The sequence below is a fragment of the Drosophila eugracilis genome, unplaced genomic scaffold (assembly GCF_018153835.1).
Source record: "Drosophila eugracilis isolate 14026-0451.02 unplaced genomic scaffold, ASM1815383v1 contig_2154, whole genome shotgun sequence".
In the NCBI taxonomy this organism is placed as follows: domain Eukaryota; kingdom Metazoa; phylum Arthropoda; class Insecta; order Diptera; family Drosophilidae; genus Drosophila; species Drosophila eugracilis.
Genome location: NW_024573038.1, coordinates 10,236,896 through 10,255,953, shown reverse-complemented (window position 1 = coordinate 10,255,953; position 19,058 = coordinate 10,236,896). Strand labels below are relative to the sequence as shown.

The window sequence follows — 19,058 nt, the reverse complement described above, 5'->3', positions numbered from 1 at the left end:
GATTGCTCGAAGACAGATTACCTCTTAATGAGGTTTTAGATCAAGGAAGAAACTTTGGAGAAACTTAGTAATTATGAAATGAAATTTATGAAGATTAATAATGATGAACTAACAGAATATCTCAACCTATCTTATAAAGTCACACTTAGCATATGGCAAGCCGAAGCTACCCCAAAAAATAAAGGGAAATCTTATTTAAGTGCATTCCCATGCGATTGCAATTGCAACTCTCTGAGAGCTAAAACTCAGTACATCTACAAAACCAACGCGAATTTGACGTGTCTTTTCTTCGATCGTTTGGAATTTTTCAAAAATAAATATTACGCTTAAATGGGGAGTTCAAAGACTATAACAGATCTTACACATTATGAATTATTCCACATACTGGACCTAATGATGCAGAACTGTGAAATGGCGAATAGCAAGGAAACTGTGGCCCCCATCAAGTATGCTGATATCTTTAATTTTGCTGCCACCTGCAAGAGATTTCGACGTGTGGTTTGGGACTGGTCGAGACTAATGTACGACCGCTTAGAGATCAATCTTCTGCATGTAAACGGCCACAAAAAGATAACAGTCAAGTTTATTGAAATTCTAAAAGCCTTAAAGAGAGCCACTGACAAAAATAAAGACCATTACATGGACATATATATAAAGGCACTGATGGAGAATCCCATGCTTAAGACCGTTGAGCTGAGCTATGACACCAAGGAGTACAATGCGGAATTTAATAGAATATTCGATGAAATTATGATGGGACTGCAGGGCAGGGGTAGCCGCGTTATGCTGGATCCAGATAAGAAGCCCAAATTCAAGGAGGTCATTATGGATATATCAGGCAAATTCCTACGATTATATATTATATTTCCCACTAAAGTATTTCCTGTATTGCAGATAATCATTTTATAAACGGCCTTCAGTTCTTTCGGAATATTTCTAAGCTGAGGCTAAAGGGAAATTTCAATATGTTTGACCTGGAAGAGTTCTGCTCTAACAATCCCACACTAACCTCCTTGGAAGTGAATGTTAATCGGTTCACCGACCACGGCAAGCTAACCCAAATCGTTCGTCATTGCCCCAACTTGAAGCAGCTGAAGTTCATGCAATCGGATATATTACATAATGAATTTGCCAGAGATAATATCTATGTCGGACTGGCACTTTTGGATAAGCTACAGCAATTGGAGATTGTCAAGCCAGAGAAAGAACTTTTCCTTTTCCATGATACACCACAGCCAATGGAAATGGATGTGGACTATCAACCGAAAAGATCCAAAATGGACTCAGAATACGAGTCGGTTGTTGGAGGAGACTCAAGTTCTGAGAAAAATACGCCCATCCTTCAGCTTCTCAGGGCTCTTGGTGAAAAACCAAAATCAAAACTCATGCGATTGTGCCTTAAGTTTGATATTGATGATGAAATGGCAGAGGTTATTACGAAAATCAAAGGTCTTAGGACATTGGAGTGCGGATTTTGCGATCCCAAGAGCATTAGACACCTCTTGGACAACCAAACACTGAATCGATTGACCATTCGTAATAACGGTCACCTAGTAACCGATGCCATTGCAGAATTACTAAGAAAACACGTCAAAGTTTCCAGTTTTGATTCCGAAATGCTCTTCACTGCCAAGGGAACCCTGGATATTTCCACTAGGGATCCCGAAATGTATCGTTCGGTTAGCTTTGAACCTTTTTTGAAATTCGAAGGCCTTAAAAGTCTGGGTCTGTCCAATGAAATGATCGTGTCAATGGAAACGACATTACATCTGTTCTTGGAGCTGGGTGTGAAGATCAAAAGTAATGCTTGCACCATGGACCTGGATCGGGAAACGCGTAACTTGCAAATTTTGTATAGCCATGACTATGCATATGATGAACTGCCACTACCTTTGGTGAAAAATCTGAAATCGTTTACGTTTCTATGTATAAACATGCCGACTCCCCAGCTCTTTTACTATCTCGTTGCTCTGAACTTGAACACCCTGAATGAGATTTATATCAGCACACCATATACGTTATTTGAAGTTGATGATGACAAATACCTCAATAAATCCGCTGCCGAAGCTTTGGCCAGCCTGAAGTTTTTGAGGAAAATCTCATGCGGATTTCAGAAATTGATATATATTAAGCCTCTGGCTAAGCTAGAATACTTGGAAGATATTGAGATATTTTCCCAGCACCGTCCCAGTTATGTTTCCTATCCGAAATGCCTGGGACCATTGCTAAAGAGCTGTCGTAAGCTGAGTTCGTTGGCAGTGAATGTTCCTGTCAATGAAATTACCAAGAAATATTTAGATGGAATTCAAACTATGGTTTTGATGAACAGAGATGCAGATATGCAGGAGGACTTGGATATGACCATAGGCTTGAAATGCATTCCTAACAGATCAGTACCACAGGTAAGCTAAGGGTGGCCCACGAAAGATTTGCGTTATCTCTATAAAAATATCTATATATCCCAACTCTTGTACTAAATATCTGACACATTGACAATGAAATTGGAAATATGAAAGTCAAAATTATTAATAGTTCAAAAAGCAAACGCTACATGGGCCACCCTGTATGTAAACAATCTTATAAGAAAAAAAAAACCCTAATTATTTCCTTAATTTCAGATGTGTATCTCTCCAAACTTAAGTAACAAACAGGTATGTTTTCGAGCAATGGGAAAACTCATTAAATTCTATTCATAAATATTTCTTTTTAGCTTCTTCTAATCTCAAGACCTTTTGAACTCATGCAGCTGACAGTAAAATACATTGAAAACGAACATTGTTTTGATTAGTTTGTAGAGAATTTTTATTTGATTTTATTAAAACGCTTACTTAGGCTCATAAATCATTTTTCAATCCCTTTGTGTAAGCAACTTGTAAGTGCCATAAATTTTGGTTGATAACGAACTTAGTCGGCAATTAAATAAATTCAATTTGCACCTGCCTGGCCTACATGCCTGGATGAAATTAAATAAATTAAACATATATACGAGTACCTCCTACACTGGCAGGCATTTTCCTGTCACACCGGAAAAAGACAAGTATTTACTTTACAAGTAAGTTTGCATTTTGATTAAAATCAACAAGATTCTGGCTTGTACTTGCCGAGAAGCTGCACTTTCACCACCCAACCGAATGACAGGTGTTTATTTTCGGGGGAAATGCAATTGAGCGGAATTTCAGCTGCTCTGCGGCTTAAATTATAATTAAATAATGACTTTTGGGAAATGGCGTGTTAGATTGTTGGCTATTTGCCCAAAATCAAAATGAAATGAGCAAGTAGAGAAATCGAATTGGGAAAATATTTGTGGAATTGAAGGGGATTTTCTATACCCTGATTGGCAAGGTTTTACGATTGCAATAGCAATTGCAAATTTTTAAGCCAGTTAGAAATTGGAATTGACGTTTAATAGACAACAGCTGGCACTCTTGGTGTGTGTGTGTGTGTGTGTTGCGGTGTTGAAAGTGCCTGGGGGCACTTCTCGAATGCATTGTAAATTGCGTATACGCATCGTGTGCAAACTAAGCATCGAGCAGAACTTCTGTTTTATTTACGCACTGAAAACTCGTTGAAACACACACACACACACATGCCAGAGAGAGAGAGAGAGCCATCGCTGGAAAGAGACAAAGAATGTTAAATTATTTAGGACGAGTGCATTAGTGCCCGAGTCCTGTCGTAATGTCGTCATGTCGTCCTATTACAGGGACACTGGGACAGACTATGCCACCACATTGGCATAATTTGTCAGCTGTCGGGCAATTTTGTTGAGACTGCTGCTAATTAAATATATATATAGAGAGAGAGAGAGAGAATGCTAGCAAATCGGGAGCAAAGTAGTTGAGTGCCATGCAAATAGCCATTCCCAGACACGACTTGGCCAATCGAAAGGCCATCCTAATGCCCGGCTTCCGAGCATTGATCACTGAGCCAAAGGCAAACAATGGTCCAGAAAACACAAAGAACTTTCCAATCAGTGCCTGGTCACTTGCCATCTACTCTTAATCAGACAGAATGTCAACGGATGCACAGACGCACTCATCCGTGAAACCAGATCCTTGTGGCATCTACATTTGCCATTAATTCAGGTCTATCATTAAATATACAAACGTATCGGTTTTAAATTCGTTCTCATTAGTCAGATATATATACTCTTAAGCTGTCAGATGATAAATCCTTTTCGCTTTTCTTGCCTCGAAAGTCAGGCCAAGTGATATTCAAATTGGTAACCGAAACCCGGTCATACATCGCATTCTCATCTCCGGCCCCGGATAATCTTTATTGTTTCACAGTTCAGTGACACAAATTTGCAATTGCAATTGAATGAATTCTCACATTTCGGGTGCGGGTTTTCCATTCACACACAGCGTTAAGAGTGGTGGGAAAACAACAAAAAGACAAAAAACGAAAATTCAGGAATATATTTATATTGATGCAGAAAGAAAAAAAAGCGCAGTTTAAAGTCCAGGCCAGGCATGGCCTATAAAATGCATTCGAATATTTTTGCCTTTTATGGCTCACATTTATTTTAATCAAGGCTAGCCAGAGAGGTCAACGCATTTTCTGCTATTTATTTAAGGCATACGTCGAAAGTTTATTAAACTACATCATTGGGGAGAAAAAAGAGCAGCGCTAATTATGCATTTAATGCGAAAAAATATCAACCCTCAAGCCAGGCATAAATATTTGTGCACTTAATTACAAAATGCATGGCGAAGAATTATGAACTCGAATTTATCGGTTCGCTGACTTTGCCCATCAATTCATCCGTTAAAGTCGCAAAGTGAACTTCATTCCGTTTTAATTATTGAAATTTGTAAAAGCGAACAAAAAATTGGTTAACGAAAAAATGGCAAAGTATTCTGATAATACTGAGGACATGTATTTAAGCTTACAAACGATGAGTTTTTTTATATAGAAATGTTAACTTTGTGCTGATTAAAATAGCCAGAGGGCTTATTTACTTCATGGCTTAAAAAGTTGTTACAAAGAAAAACAACAGCAGAAACAATAATTTGGGTCAATATTAGTCCCTTGTAGTTCGAATATTTGAAATTCATGAGATACATTTTAGCCATTGATGGGAAGTTCTACATTTCATTCTCCCTGGCGACGGTTTATTTATTAGAAAGAACCCTTCCGGGCAGATTCAATTAAACTGTTCGCCGCGGGTCCGATTGGACCGCCCCGTTACTCACCCTGCCAATTACCTACCTTTCTGTGCAACCAATTAGCCATTTTGTGCGGGTTTCAAGGGTAAAGGTGTAAGAGAGCTGTAAGAGCTTCCCATCAAATACACCTGAATCTGCGCCGAAACTGAAACTTCAAACCGGCACTTTCAGGTAGTGGAGTGGCCCCAAGCCTTAAACCAATTACTCGAGGTCCCAAAAGGATGCCTCGTGTCGCCGTTGTCAATTAATTGGATTATTTATGCTTATTTTGATGGCAACAAAACGCAATCACTTTGCACGCGTGTGACAAAATCTCAGGTCCCTAAGAGAGATTCGCCGTCACAAGTCTGTCAAATATATTTCTTGTTACATAAATTTCAGGTTTCAGGTCTGTGACATTAATCCATGCATTGTTGATGGCTTAAAGGCAATGGGAAATTAATTTCTTTCCCTCTCGAAATAGGTCAATTAATCGTAGAACATCTGTTAAATGCATCGATGGACAAAAGCCATTGAGTTAATGAGAGGCAAACATTAATTTATTTCTACCTGTTCGCAGTCATTAATGTTCAAATAAATGGCTTTTTAAATAGAAAAATCTCTTTTTTTTTCTAGCCTAAAATAGTTTTCTAAATGTAAAAAATTAATAAATAGAAAAGTAATTAAAGCAGCAAAAAAAAAAAGGCAAGCACTTAAAAAGCATATTAAATGTGTGTTTTTTTTATAGAATAGAATTTAAATCAGAGATAAATGAGATACACGAAAGCCATGCTAGGTAGTTTGATTTAATTTAGTTTGATTTTGTTTTTTAAACTATTTTTTAACAAGTCAATAAACCGACAGCCAGCAAACTATTTGTGACAAGAGAACTCAACTTTCGATATAAATGAAATGACTTTTAACTTGATTTTGCCAACCACCAACTCCCCAAAAGCCAGTCAACCATTGATTGCAGAGCTCTGTTTCTGGTTATTGCCGAGAAATGTCCTTTGGCAAATGCACTTCCTTGGAAAATATCATATAAACTGCACTGAGATGTCTGCTACCAGCTACCAGCTACCAGCTAGGAGCTATGAACCCTTCAACAATGACATTAAGAACTACCATCATGTTGAGGAGACCCCTAGGATATGAAGGGCGGACAGGATGTGGGGTTGCGAGCGTTTAGCTAGACAAAAAGAACCGTAGTCAGATCCGGATGTGACACTGATGGCTTTGTGTTCGATAAATGTCAACAAGTTGAGCAAGTTTTAATTGAAACACTTCACCAACTTCAGCATCTTCGGCAACGGAAATTCGCACGACATTTTAAAATGTTTCGAAATATCCAATTACGAAATAGTCGGCTAGAGCATTGCACCATGTCAGGTTAGTTCAAGTGTCAACAAGCCAAGGGATTTTGCCAAAAACTTTCAGACTTCTGGCTCGAGGGCAATGTGTATGTAAGTTAAGACTGTGAACAGTGTAAAGGTCACAAGGGTTCTGTTTTCGGGCCTTTGTCAAGCAATGCAATTACTTTCTCAAGTTCTCAAACGGCAGGAACAAGGCAATCAATTTCCAAACAGTTGTATAACAAGTTAATTAATGTTAAAACGATTTGGCATTCAACGGGGTTTGAAGAGTAACTGAAAGTATTTCTCAAATGATACTTCTTTATTTTTAATTCTATTTTTATATTGCTGCTTTAGTATATTTTTAGAATAAGTTTAAAAAAGTTTACCTAGCACAGACAGCAAAATCTGAAATAGAAACAATCATTTTTCTCAACAACACATTGGCCGCTTCCTGTTAGCCGCCAACTTTCCACTTCCGTCACACTTGAGTTACTTCCGTTTCCGTTAGTTCTCTTCCTGTCAATCCGCAATCAGTGTTTGTTTGTCCTGCTTACTGTCATTCAAAAAAACAGAAGAAGAAAAAAGAACTAAATAAGAGAAAAGTCTGCGAGTTTCCCGATTGCACAACAGGTGTCGCTTTCGTCCTTGTTTTCTTACTCTCTAAGAGCCTTTTCTAATTATAAATTGTTTTTCGCTTTAAATGAAAAATTATACCAAATTGTTTCTGACACATTTCATTAACAGTTCGGAGTTTCGCATAATTGGAAATGCCACTCCACCACCATCCCCGAAAACGCTTTTTACTTTCAACTTTTTTTCGGCCTCGAACCCCGCAGGTGCTTTCATTATTCATGGTTTGGGTAAAATATAAATAAACAATTTTCTTTTAAGCGAACAATTTGAATTTATGAAAAAGTAGGCTATGCCCCCGCCTTGAGTAGAAGCCGCTTCTTAGCAGATATTTGATAAATTAAAAAATATATATTTAACAATCAATAGTTTGATTACTATATCCTAAAGATTGCAACTGCTCACTTGGCCATAGAGATGAGCGGTTTTTAGTTTAGTGGAATTTTCTTATCTGTAGAATACTTTCAAGTCGGTGAAGTTGGCCAATGTTGACTGGTTTTTTTAAAAGATTTTTTTGTTATTAATTTCAAATTTTTAATAATTTCTCAAACTTACATGGCACTAATATTTGCAGCTGCCTTAAACTAGGCAAATGGCGCTATGTCCTTAGTAATAAGTTAGTTATAGGTTGACGATGCTTCTGCACTCTCTTGAAGGGCTGTAGACTTGACATGCTTTTATTAAAATTACAGAAACACAGCTGTGTAAGTATAACTAGAGGAACTAATAAGATCATCAGCATTAATATTTATAGTTCTTACGCTTTTTGTTATAAGTCTTAGTAACTTCAGCTGACAGGGTTTAATATCACCCAGAATAGAAACATTGGAGTATGTAGATCTTGACCAGACAAGGAATCCTGAACACTGATTTCTTCTTTTATGTCCAAATATTGTAAAAACCTAAAAAGGCAATAATCATTGAGTACCAGAACTTCAGTTTTCTAACATTAACAGTTCAACGACAGTAAAAAGTGAGAAAAACTAAAAATAATCTTATAAAAATTATAAGAAAAGTTTGTCAGATGAGGAAATAAGTGTATATAGAAAGAAAATGTAATCGATAAGTTTAAATAGACAGCTAATAAAATAAAGAAAAGAAAGAAAGCAAAAAACACTAGAAGAAATTCTAGCAATAAAGAGTTTTCAACAAAAGTCACTTAAAGCGTTCTGGAAAAGCCATAACAACGGTTTTTCCGAATTTAAATGTTTAATATCTACACTTAACGGGCATTTTAAAATTCTATAAATATTAAAAAATATCAACAGGCCAGGAGGACACACGCATCCCACACACACGCTCAGGCTCTCACCTGGAAGCATTAACTTTTATTGGCACGGCACTACTACTGACCTACTTTATACATATAACACAGAGAAGGCTCAGCATACGCACACACGCACACACACACCTGCTGACATATACATATAGGAGTATAGCAAGCAAGCAAGCAAGCAACCAACCAAATACAAATACAAGAAGGAAAGAGCGGAAAAGCCGTGCTCAGCAGGCGTGCTTTGATCTATGGCCTGACTGCCAGGCATTTTCCTTTCTCCTTGGCTTTTCCGCGAAGGTCTCCGCCAGCCGCAGCTGTAAAACTTTTCATCGAGAAGCAGCAAGTAATTTCTTTGCGTTGAACGTTAATTAAATTAACCCAGCATGGGGTCAAAACACCAACTTAAAAAAGGAAAACCAAACCAATCGACAATTCAATATCATTGCTGAGATGAAAATGCATGTTCCTGATGGGAAATTCTATATATTTTAAGGGGGTTTTCATTCTGAACGATAACATCCGCAGGATGAAATGTCTCCAATGGCTCAATAAACTTGACGTACTTAACCCAGAGCACGATTAAAAGCTAAACGACAGCCCGCGGGCCATATTGTAAATCAAAATTTATGGACCAGGACAAATATTATATTTCGCATCGAGCGACTGCCTATGAATATATATAATATATATATAGCATCATATTTGAAGCTGGCTAAACAATTTTAAATAATTCAAAGCCGCAGACAAGAAAACTCCAGATGCCCAAGGGCAGAATGGGAGTAAAGTACGAGTATCTTGTGGATACATGTGTATGCGAGATGGCAATGGATAATAGTGTGTCTTGCAGTCAAAGTGCGTGTATGCAAGGAATTATCAAGTGTTGTCAACACAAGCACAGAAGCACACACACACACACACGTCGGCTTTGGTCCTGCCAAAGGACCCCCCGGCCACCGGGCTTATGTAAAGTGAAAGTGTGCGCGCGGGCGTGTCATAAGAATGGCAAGCACTTTAGCCCACTAGCCAGTCAGCCAGTCAGCCAGCCAGCCACCCACCAATCCACCAGACAGCCAAACACACACACACGCTTGTTTGTGCGATTGTCTGTGTGACAATAAACGGAACTTACACATGCGAGAAATGCGTTGGGGCAAGGAAACGACCGGAAAGGCATACATAAATAAGTTTCCGGATTAAGGGCCCACCTCCCCTCCTCCATCACTTTCTTAAGCGGACATCCTTGCCAGTTGGTTGGTGCAATAAAAACCGAAATGTAACCGGGCACAAGCATTACGAGTAAGCCAATCTGAACTCATATTTCGGAGATTTTCATCACGCACATGAAAGACAGATGTGCCTTCATTCGGGTTAAGCGGTTTCTGACCATCTGTACTTTTCGCATTCATAAAAGATAAGATAAGGAGAAACCAAGTTTCCTATTTCATATTTTAATTAAGAAAATAAAAACTATTTAAGTTGGTTTCTTAACTTCATATTAAGCTTTTACCCAGCGCAAGGACATTGGATGGTTAATGTGATATGAAATGTTGATGGGACCCTACGAAATGGCAAAAATTACATAAAGCATTTTGTGTCATGGTGGCTAAAGGCTTTTCCTTTCACTTTTCTTGTTTGTTTGTTTATTTGCTGCCTCGCAGAGGAAGATATTTCATTTTTATACGGCTGTGGGCCTGCACGTGGTCCACATTCGCATTCAATATTCAAGAGTCTCAACAAATTACTTGAACCCTTTTCATAGCCCGTTGGTTGCCCCAAAAGGCTTTAAGTCATTTGTCAAAAAGCGCAAAAAGCAGCTCTCGAGAAGGCAAAGGCACTCTCAGGAATATCCAAGGATACCCACCACCCAGTGCCACTTTCACACTTTCTTACTTATGCAAATGTCGTCTTCGTCGTCGTCGTTGCGTCGTCGTCTCATTTGGCCAACAGCAAAGACAACACACAGAAGCAGATATAAAAAGGATAAAACATAATACAATATCAGAGGTCCTGGCCTGCGGCTGGGACTACCAAACACATTGCCTGTCATCTTTTTCGCACATTAGACCTACTTTATTTTCAGGGGCCTCCGTCTGATTAAATTACACACATTTTTGGACACAGGACAAGCGCTGACAGATCATTGAAGCACTAACTTACATCAATCCTTTTGGGCATGAGTAAAAATCAACAAAAATGTCAGACACCAGAAAACCAATCTGCTAACGAGCTCATCAAGAACATGAAATCAAAAATTCCTACAGCCTGAAATCAATCTTTAATAGTGAATATAATGAAGCCAACATCGCTGATGTACCGCACCGGCTATTCAGTGTAGTAAAGGGATCAATTTAACCATTTCCTTCCATTTAGCCCGACCAATTTAATGCTACCAATTTGCGTCAACTTTCCTGAAAGTCGCCAATAAAAAGACAAGACAAAGGCAAGGACTTCGAGCCAGCTATCAGCGATGTACCAGAAACCAATAGCCCCGTAATTGCGGAACAGGGCTAGCGAATTTATGGTCCCAACTATTAAAGGTTCCAGCTCCTTCAGTGGCTGGTACTCGTATTTTATGACCAAAAAAATGGCTAGCCACGATGTGTCCGAAGGCATGGCCACTTTGCTAAAGGTAAGTCGTTTAACCAGCACAGCACTTTGTAAAAAATTCAATTATAAGCTTTTTATAATAGTTTGGGCGTGCCCACAACTGGTCAATAGTTCTTTGTTTATTATCAGTATATAGAACTAAATGGATCTTAAGGAGTAATAATCATGCTATAGAAATGTTTTAAGGAAAACCTTGAAAGGATGGTTAAACTTTGACTCAAATATAGCAAAAGTATTTTGAAAGTTTTTCACTTTAGGGCCTAATTATTTCCTAGAAAAAGTAATCAAAGTAATAAATATAAACAACTTAAAATAGTTATCTAAATTTTTCGTATGATTTTAAAATATTATTTGCCATGGCAAGCTTTCACATTCAACTGCTGTCTGACAAAAATGTTGTTCTCGTGGCGGCTCCTGGTCACGAATCTGAGATCTTTCTGCCTCATGTCTGCAACAATTGCATTGTGCTGAGAAATGTTATACAAAATCGTAGGCCAAATTGGGAACTGGAAGGTAACGAGGAGTCAAGCCAGGGTCAAGATCAAGGCCGGATCATTCAGCGTCCATATATTAAGCAGCGAGCGACAACGGCAACGGCTGGTCTAGCGCCCTGGACCCCGTCTATCAATGGAGGTTCTTTCACCAGTCCCGCAGATGATGGTCCCAAATGCCAACAATTTTCTCTCAAACTAATCTCTAATGTCAATGTGGTGCTGGTGGAATGTGAGGTCCTCGAATCGGAGATATTTTTGCCACAAATTTGCGGTCACTACATAGCCATGAAACGTGTCACTGCCGCGGAACTGCTGCAGGGTTCTTGTCTAAGTTCTAGACCCCAAATCCTAGCAATCCAACCAGCCAAGGATGACTGTCAACGGTTTCATCCTGCTCCAACTTCGAAGGCCATGGCTAAAAATTTGCCAGTGAAAGTGTCAAACAGTGCAAAGACCATGCCAAAGAAACGAAAGAACTTTCCTAATCAGGCGAAAAGCACTCATTTCGGAGCCGGAGATCAGAGAATGTCGAAATTCCTAAGGCCATAAATGTTAAAGATATTATTTTTTCATTATCTGTTGGTATTTAAGTGTTAAAATAAATGGCATGTGGTTTCTGTAATGATTCTGATTAATAATAAAGAAAACTAAAAGCAAGAATAAAGCTATAGATAGAATTTGCATGTTTTACCTCAACTTTTGACCACACAAAGTTCCTGAGATTATAGCTGCTATACAGAAAATAGGACAAAAGGACAAGTCCAACAAGTATTCCTATTAACATGACGATTAAAGAGTATAATTATCTTCTTTATAAAGCTTTTTCTAGCTAAAATCTTAATGACGCAAATAAAGAAAAAGCTCTTTACTTTCGAATCAGCTGACGCAGCTTTAAATCCCATTTACATTGCACACGTTGGCCTAGGTCAGCACCAAATAAACTGGTTTGCCATTCAATTGCTGACGAAAACGTATCTGTTCTGAGCGAAAATAACATTAAATTACTCATAACAAAGTGTCGACGTGTCTTTAGCCTGCCTTCGATTAGAATGGGGATTTCAATTTCAGTTTTGTTTCGAACGCTTCTGAAATTAATTCCGCAAATATGGAAGATCTCAATGAGGATTGCCTCTACTATATATTGGAATATTTGCCCACTGAAGACAGCATTAGTTTTGCCCAAGTATGCCAAAGATTTCGACAGCTTTTAATAACTAAATGGTGTGGTAAATTCCGCGAATATATCCTCGAAAGTTACTGTACGAGACTGGAGCTTATCAAATTTTGCATCTGTCGGGAGGCGGTTGAGTCTTTAACCATCGATCTGGATCATTTTGATACGGCCAGATGCTTTCGAAACTATGGATGCATAGCTCCAAAAAACTGTTTTGAAGTTCTCTGTCAGACTTTGCTCGGAATGGTTGGGTTGCAGCAGTTGGTAGTGAAGCAGCTGTCCATGCTGATCACACCCATTGAGAAGCCCTTCGATCGAATTCTGACAGCTGTTAGATATTTGCCGAGTCTAAGAAGTTTGAAACTGCATGCTAGAGATGGTAAGCAAAAGAATCTTGAAATCTAACAGAAGTGATAAATTTCTGCCTTATTTATTAGACTGCAGCTTGGAACGTCTAAGTCAGCTTCAGCATCTTGAAAACCTTCAGATCCTTGTACCAAAAATTCCACTTGCAACTCTGGTGAAAACCTGTAAATCCAATGGAAAGCTTGGTAGCCTTCATATTGGCTATGCCTGTATTCAGAAAAACCTGGGTGACATAGTGCCCCACTGCAAGAATCTGGAGGTCCTTAAGTTTGGTATGTCTTCGAATTCTTCGGATTACTTGCCGTTGGCCAGGCTTCCCAAGCTTAGGGAACTCTCTTACTTTGGGATTCGTAGGAGCGGCTCCTTTGAGCCACTTCTCTCAGCTTTGGCGGCCAAATCACAGTTGACGCACCTGTCCATCGATGGCGGAAGTCTTACTCTGCAGGAGACCTCTCAGTTAGTACGAATCCAGAGCTTAAGGTACTTCAAGGGCTTCTTTTCAACGACGGATTATGTGGAAATGCTGGGCAGTCTAGCGAATCTGGAGGAGGTGTGTATCTCGATGTTTTCCCCACTGGATATATCCCATTCCTTATTGGCAGTCATTGCGAGGTGTAACAAACTGAAACTTCTAAGAATCGCAGCTGGTAATGTAAATACAAAGATTCTAAATGATGCTATTAGACTTAAAGAAGGTAGTGATATAGTCTTGGTAGTAGATAAAGTTAGTTAAGCTAGTTTATATTTATCTTGGCTAAGCATACAAAAAAAGAGTGATAATTATTAGATAATAAATCTCATTTAAACAGAGTTTTAATTGAGTGATTTAAGCATTTGTAGCAGGCGGTCACACTAGCATAAGTGACAAACAGTAAGCACAATGTATTCCCCTCCCTTTCGTTTACTTAAAGATCATGCTAACATAGAGTATGTGTGTCCTATTCGCACGATACCAATCCATGTATAATTTATGCTAGGACAGAATAAGAAAGAGAAATAAAGAACAGTTCGTTTTGGACAACCGAACAGATTGTGACGACTACAAAGACGAGCTAGTGAAATACACTTCGAAGTAACAACTTCAGTTGCTAAAATTGCTAATTCAGAACTTAAACTTATCAAACTTAATTCATATTGCCTGGGCTGAACCTAATATTCCTGAAGTCTTTCCATCTTAGCCCCGCCTTCAAAGAACTTTAAAAGTATGTCGCAAATTTGGCATACTCAAGTGCCAAAGCAAGAACATGATATGAGTATCTCAAAAATAGTTGTGCAAGTAGTTTGGCCCTTCTGGGAGAATGATGAAAAATGCACTTTGCTCGTCAGTGTGGCACATGCAACGTCGCCCATCCGTCGCCCGGCACTTATAAATGTCACATTAGAGTCTCCTCTTTTTTGGGAAGGGATGTGAAAGGGGGGCAGCTCGTTATACTTCCGACCCTCAGGCCAAAATGGGCGTGGTTCTGGCTGAATTTGTACACACATTTGCTGTAATATGAATTTATATTCCTGTCACATACACATTATTCGTGAGATTTCGTGTTCGGAAAATGCCAACCCTGTCTCTCGGTAACTGCTATATAAAGTGCTTGGTTAGTTGGTTTTATTATTATTATTTCTGTAAACTTTATATATTTTCAATAGATATTTTATAAATAAATGTAAAATTAGTCGACTTTCAGACTTGAAACCCTGTAGAAAGTGGCAATTTGTTTCCCATAATTCGAAAACATCGAAATCGAAGTGTATTGATTTCAACCTACAACTGCAGTTTAAATTTCCATTTCGAAATCGGCTGAATAATTCAGCTGTTGCTTTCACCCCTTTTCAGTTAAAATATCCATATCCCTGCCATCGGTTAAAGCCCTTTTGTTTGTTGTCTCCTGACAGAGCGTTTAACGAGAGCGGGCCATAAATCTTTTCTGGCCAGCAGTCGCCACCTATAGACTGCGCCAAATAGATTGAAATACATTTTCGCTTTTATGTTTCTGGGTTTTCAGGGTTTTCATTCTTCTTCTTCTCTTTTTTATTTCACTTGGACTTCATTGAGAATTAAAGTCTGCTCCAGAGGGGATTTGGCGGCATCAGAAGTCGTTGTCTGGCCGGCAATTTGTCAGCCGAGCGATAATCTGACTGAGTGGGAATGGAAAGCAAAATCCCCAGACATTGTTCGGATATATATATATATACTATATATGTTCTGCTTTAAGGCGTTCTAATGACCACCATTGTAGGGTGTTTGCTGGCACCGAACAACCGGAGCATTCACTTCCGATATCCGTCTTCCGAGATTGCCCCGACAAACGTATCCATTCGATTCGCCTTTGTGGAACGCTTCAATTCAATTGATTTCCAGTAACGAAAGCGATAAAATTGGAGGGCCACAGCACCACTCACACATGTTCTTTATATAGATTTATACAGCTTGGCCTATATATATATATATATATATTTACACTTTCCCATTCGCATTGTTGCGTGTAGATTTATCATTGATTGCAGTTATACGAACGCCTCGAGGCCATCAAATTTACACTTGAAGTGTCTCGGGCAAACGCTTTTCCTATTTTGTCGCTTCGGAAACCTCAAGTTTCCCTTCTCCAGCAATCGAACTATGCCCAGTTCATTGAACTGTGAAGTGAAAATCATTCGAGTTTGCCTTTAAAATGCCCTCTTTGGCCCACCAGATTATCAGATGAATGGCATTTTATTGACGCATATCTTTGGGTTAATACGATTGCCAATAACAAACAAATCAATTACAATTATTTGATTAACTTTTAGGTATTAAATAGATTATGAGCTAGGTATAGAAGACCAAAATATGTTTATTCTAAAGCAGGGGTGCCTCAACGCCTATGAGCTTCCTCGCCCAACTTACAATTTTTCGTTTTCCTCTTTTACCTCATTCCGTCGCCAACTGCAGTATAATTTGTTCTTGTTTCTTCCTCGATCGTCCCTCAAAATCCTTGCTATTCCACTAACAATTTTTCGTTTTCTTCTTTCCGCCTCATTTCGTCGCCAACTGTAATATATTTTGTTCTTGTTTTTTCCTTCCTTTCCATCATCGAACACTTGCACTGGAATTCATTCTGTATAACTTATGTTTGCGCTTTCGAGTTTATTTCGCAGAGGACCATCGTAGTATCAAAAAAAGTGTTTTTTTTTCTCAGTGCACAACTGCAAACCAAAACAAAGGCGTCACTTAATATGTGCACGATTTCTGGTTTTTGTGTTAGTAAATGCTCGGCCACAAAACAAATTCTGACCACCCCTGTTCTAAGCATTTTCTTCCGAAAAGTTCTAAAACCTAACCCAAGCTTTGACTTCAAAAACTAACAACTAAATTTAAGGTGAATCCTTTTAAGCTAACTGATGAGATTTCTCCATTTCTCTGATTCAAATGGAAATTACCCCAGGAGCTATCCAGTCTTAAAGTTCTCCACTTGCCGTGGAGCACCACAATGAAACTGAATGATAACATTTTGGTTTGCATGGCAAAGTCGTTTCCAAGCCACCAGCGGTTGTTACCTCATCGTTGCTCGTTTCGACGTCTTGCAGCACGCTCGCTTTTTGGGTAATCTTTTTACCGCATTTTGGTGGCCCACATGGCTGCCGCCGGCTACATGCCACAGGCTATGGTCTACATCCTGCAACCGCACACCGACATGCCAATTGTGGCCAAGACGGCGGGACTTTTGGGCGGGCCAGAAAAGATGATAAAAAGCGCAGGAACGCCGAATGCTCCTCCACGAAACACGGTTTGTTGCAAAACTGAGTGTTAACCCATTTGGCTGGCAGTTGTTGTTGTTTCTGCTGCGGTTTCTTACATATTTTAGCAGCCAGTGTTTTACGTTCTTTTTACGGCCCTTTCCTCGTCCCACTTGATTGCCCGCAATCATTTTACTTTTCACAAAAGAAAAATGACTTTATAGTGTTCAGAAATGTCTACATGAATCTTTAAGAAATATTTTACATATTTTAAAGTCTTTAAAGAGTTTGGTTTTAAAGTCTTAGTCTTGAGTTAGCCGCTAGGCATTATAACTTTTGTCAAATCGATCTCAAAAATGGTCAAAAAATAGTCACAATATGAAGTGCTTTACCTCGTTGAGCTCGCGAATTAATTCCCAATCTAATCCAAAACAATCCAAAACTATATCAAATGATGTTTCGCTTTTAGGTCATTGCCGTCGCTTAATTAGAATCACACTTTAAGCCTGAATTCATAAACTTTCATGTGACTTGACGGCGTCGAGGACAATGGCGAAAACCCTTTGATCTCCCCTGACGACGACTGCAGGTAAAGGACGAAATTGTCGTTGCTTTTTATGGTTAAGGGTTATGAAATGTTTTCAGACGAAGGTACTGCGAGTATGTATACATAAATATTCGCACATATTCAAATTGAGGCTGTGAGCCTGGCTGTGGCACCCTTCCTGTGTGGGCTGTAGGGCTGGCATCTCTAATGGTTTTATGCCTTTATACCAGAAACCAATTTATTTGCCCATCCTCTTCCTGTTCCTGCTCAACATCCTGATCCTCTGGCATCTTTCGGTCGAGTGGGGGCCAGCCTTTAAAGTCAAGTCATAAACAAGAGAATAATAGAATATTAGGAGAAGGCAGCTCATCGGCCATCGTTGGGAAAGGCAGAAAAGGTACCATTTTATTATTACCAAGGTCTAAGGCAACTCTGCTTGGGGCCAAAAAATAGTTGAACTAATGAAATTGGTCGCTTAAAATATCAATTGGCTAGAAACGAGAACCAAAAATGTAGAAATTCTATATAAAAAAACACATTTTCCATCAAAGTCTTAAATACTTTGAAAGAGAAAGCTAAGCGGATTAAACTAGAGAAAGCTACGACTGAAGTTCCAATTTATTGCAATCCTAAATGAAGTTCTCGTCCTGTAATCGGAATGGAAATCAGATCTCTGGTTATCTAGTGGCTAGTTGGGGGGCCAAATAACAAGTTTCGGAACGGGATAGAGCCCAGTTCAGCCATTAATCAAACACCTCAATCAGGTACTACCTGGCCGCACTTTGGCAGTACTCAAAATTCAATTTCGCAAACCACGTCAGTGATGTTGTAGATGCATGCAGATGCGGTCGGGATTTTGTGGCCACTGGCCAGAGGGGACGTTGATGACCTCATTAGCTTCAAGTTGCGATGACTTGGTGCGGCCCTGACTTGGCCATTTTCCACTCACTTGCAGTTGCCGTTTGCCGTTGCAGATTCCACACAGCCAGCCACACACTTTAGCCTACTTAACGACTTTGTTAGCCATAAATTCCGCTGGCCAACAATAAGGATATTGGATGTCAACGTCGTCTTGTCTTGCTGTGGAAACATTCTCCACAGTAATTTCCAGTAAAATGAAACGGAATTTCCTCACTCCATGCCCTCCATTCGCTTGGCCCTCCACTATCCACTTTGCATTCCTGCATTCTCCAATTTTCATATTTTCCTCTTATTTCATTTGAATTGAGAGCACGTACTTTATTCCCTTCTGCTCGTTGTTTCGCTTTTTATGCCAGACCAAAAATGAAAAGCTGGTCAAAATGAACGAAATTGTTGCTCAAATTGAGGATATCAAAATCCAATTCAAGTGAGCGAACTAAGAAAGAAATGCTTTTAAAGGAAAGACAGTTTTGTACAACAAATAATTCGTTTTAAATTATTGCTTATTGCTTTGTTTATTTTTGCATTAATCTAAAATAAACTTGGCCGCCCCTTCATCACATATCGATTAAAGAAACAAAGCCCCAAATTGGGGCGGTCAAAGAGAAAAAAGGGAACCTCAATTTCCAATATAAATCAAAACGTTTACGGCTTCCTGTAGGTCCTGAAGGTTCTCTCTGTGTGTGTCCCCAATCTCATCCAATGCCCTTTACGCACATGTAAATAAACCCAAAAGCAGGGGAACATTTTCATTGTTTGTTTATTTTTTTATGCCCCTGCATGCGTGGCGAAGGATTTGCAGCAAGTTCGGGTCAGATCGTAGCTCAAAA

General features: G+C 39.1%; 3 protein-coding genes across 3 annotated transcripts; all 3 read left to right on the top strand.

The window, feature by feature from the left end:
• The first annotated feature begins 277 nt into the window (after positions 1–277).
• Positions 278–3,127, top strand: LOC108113937. Its single transcript, XM_017224644.2, has 4 exons — positions 278–853; positions 895–2,402; positions 2,619–2,651; positions 2,711–3,127. The coding sequence occupies exons 1-4, from the start codon at positions 331–333 to the stop codon at positions 2,786–2,788; spliced, it is 2,142 nt and encodes a 713-aa protein (XP_017080133.1). The 5' UTR covers positions 278–330; the 3' UTR covers positions 2,789–3,127.
• An 8,194-nt stretch (positions 3,128–11,321) lies between these two features.
• Positions 11,322–12,131, top strand: LOC108114713. Its single transcript, XM_017225815.1, has one exon. It carries the CDS (start codon positions 11,372–11,374, stop codon positions 12,056–12,058), a length of 687 nt encoding a protein of 228 aa, XP_017081304.1. The 5' UTR covers positions 11,322–11,371; the 3' UTR covers positions 12,059–12,131.
• A 160-nt stretch (positions 12,132–12,291) lies between these two features.
• Positions 12,292–13,782, top strand: LOC108113936. The gene is made up of 3 exons (XM_017224643.1): positions 12,292–12,305; positions 12,578–13,062; positions 13,121–13,782. The coding sequence occupies exons 1-3, from the start codon at positions 12,292–12,294 to the stop codon at positions 13,780–13,782; spliced, it is 1,161 nt and encodes a 386-aa protein (XP_017080132.1).
• The last annotated feature ends 5,276 nt before the right edge of the window (positions 13,783–19,058 follow it).

Excerpts from the sequence above, each read along its gene's own strand:
- LOC108113937 (XM_017224644.2), top strand. The coding sequence starts at position 331 with ATGGGGAGTTCAAAGACTATAACAGATCTTACACATTATGAATTATTC. Across the intron at positions 854-894 it reads ATCAGGCAAATTCCTACGAT|ATAATCATTTTATAAACGGC; the intron begins TATATATTATAT and ends CCTGTATTGCAG. Across the intron at positions 2,403-2,618 it reads CTAACAGATCAGTACCACAG|ATGTGTATCTCTCCAAACTT; the intron begins GTAAGCTAAGGG and ends CCTTAATTTCAG.
- LOC108114713 (XM_017225815.1), top strand. The coding sequence starts at position 11,372 with ATGGCAAGCTTTCACATTCAACTGCTGTCTGACAAAAATGTTGTTCTC.
- LOC108113936 (XM_017224643.1), top strand. Across the intron at positions 13,063-13,120 it reads GAAACTGCATGCTAGAGATG|ACTGCAGCTTGGAACGTCTA; the intron begins GTAAGCAAAAGA and ends CTTATTTATTAG.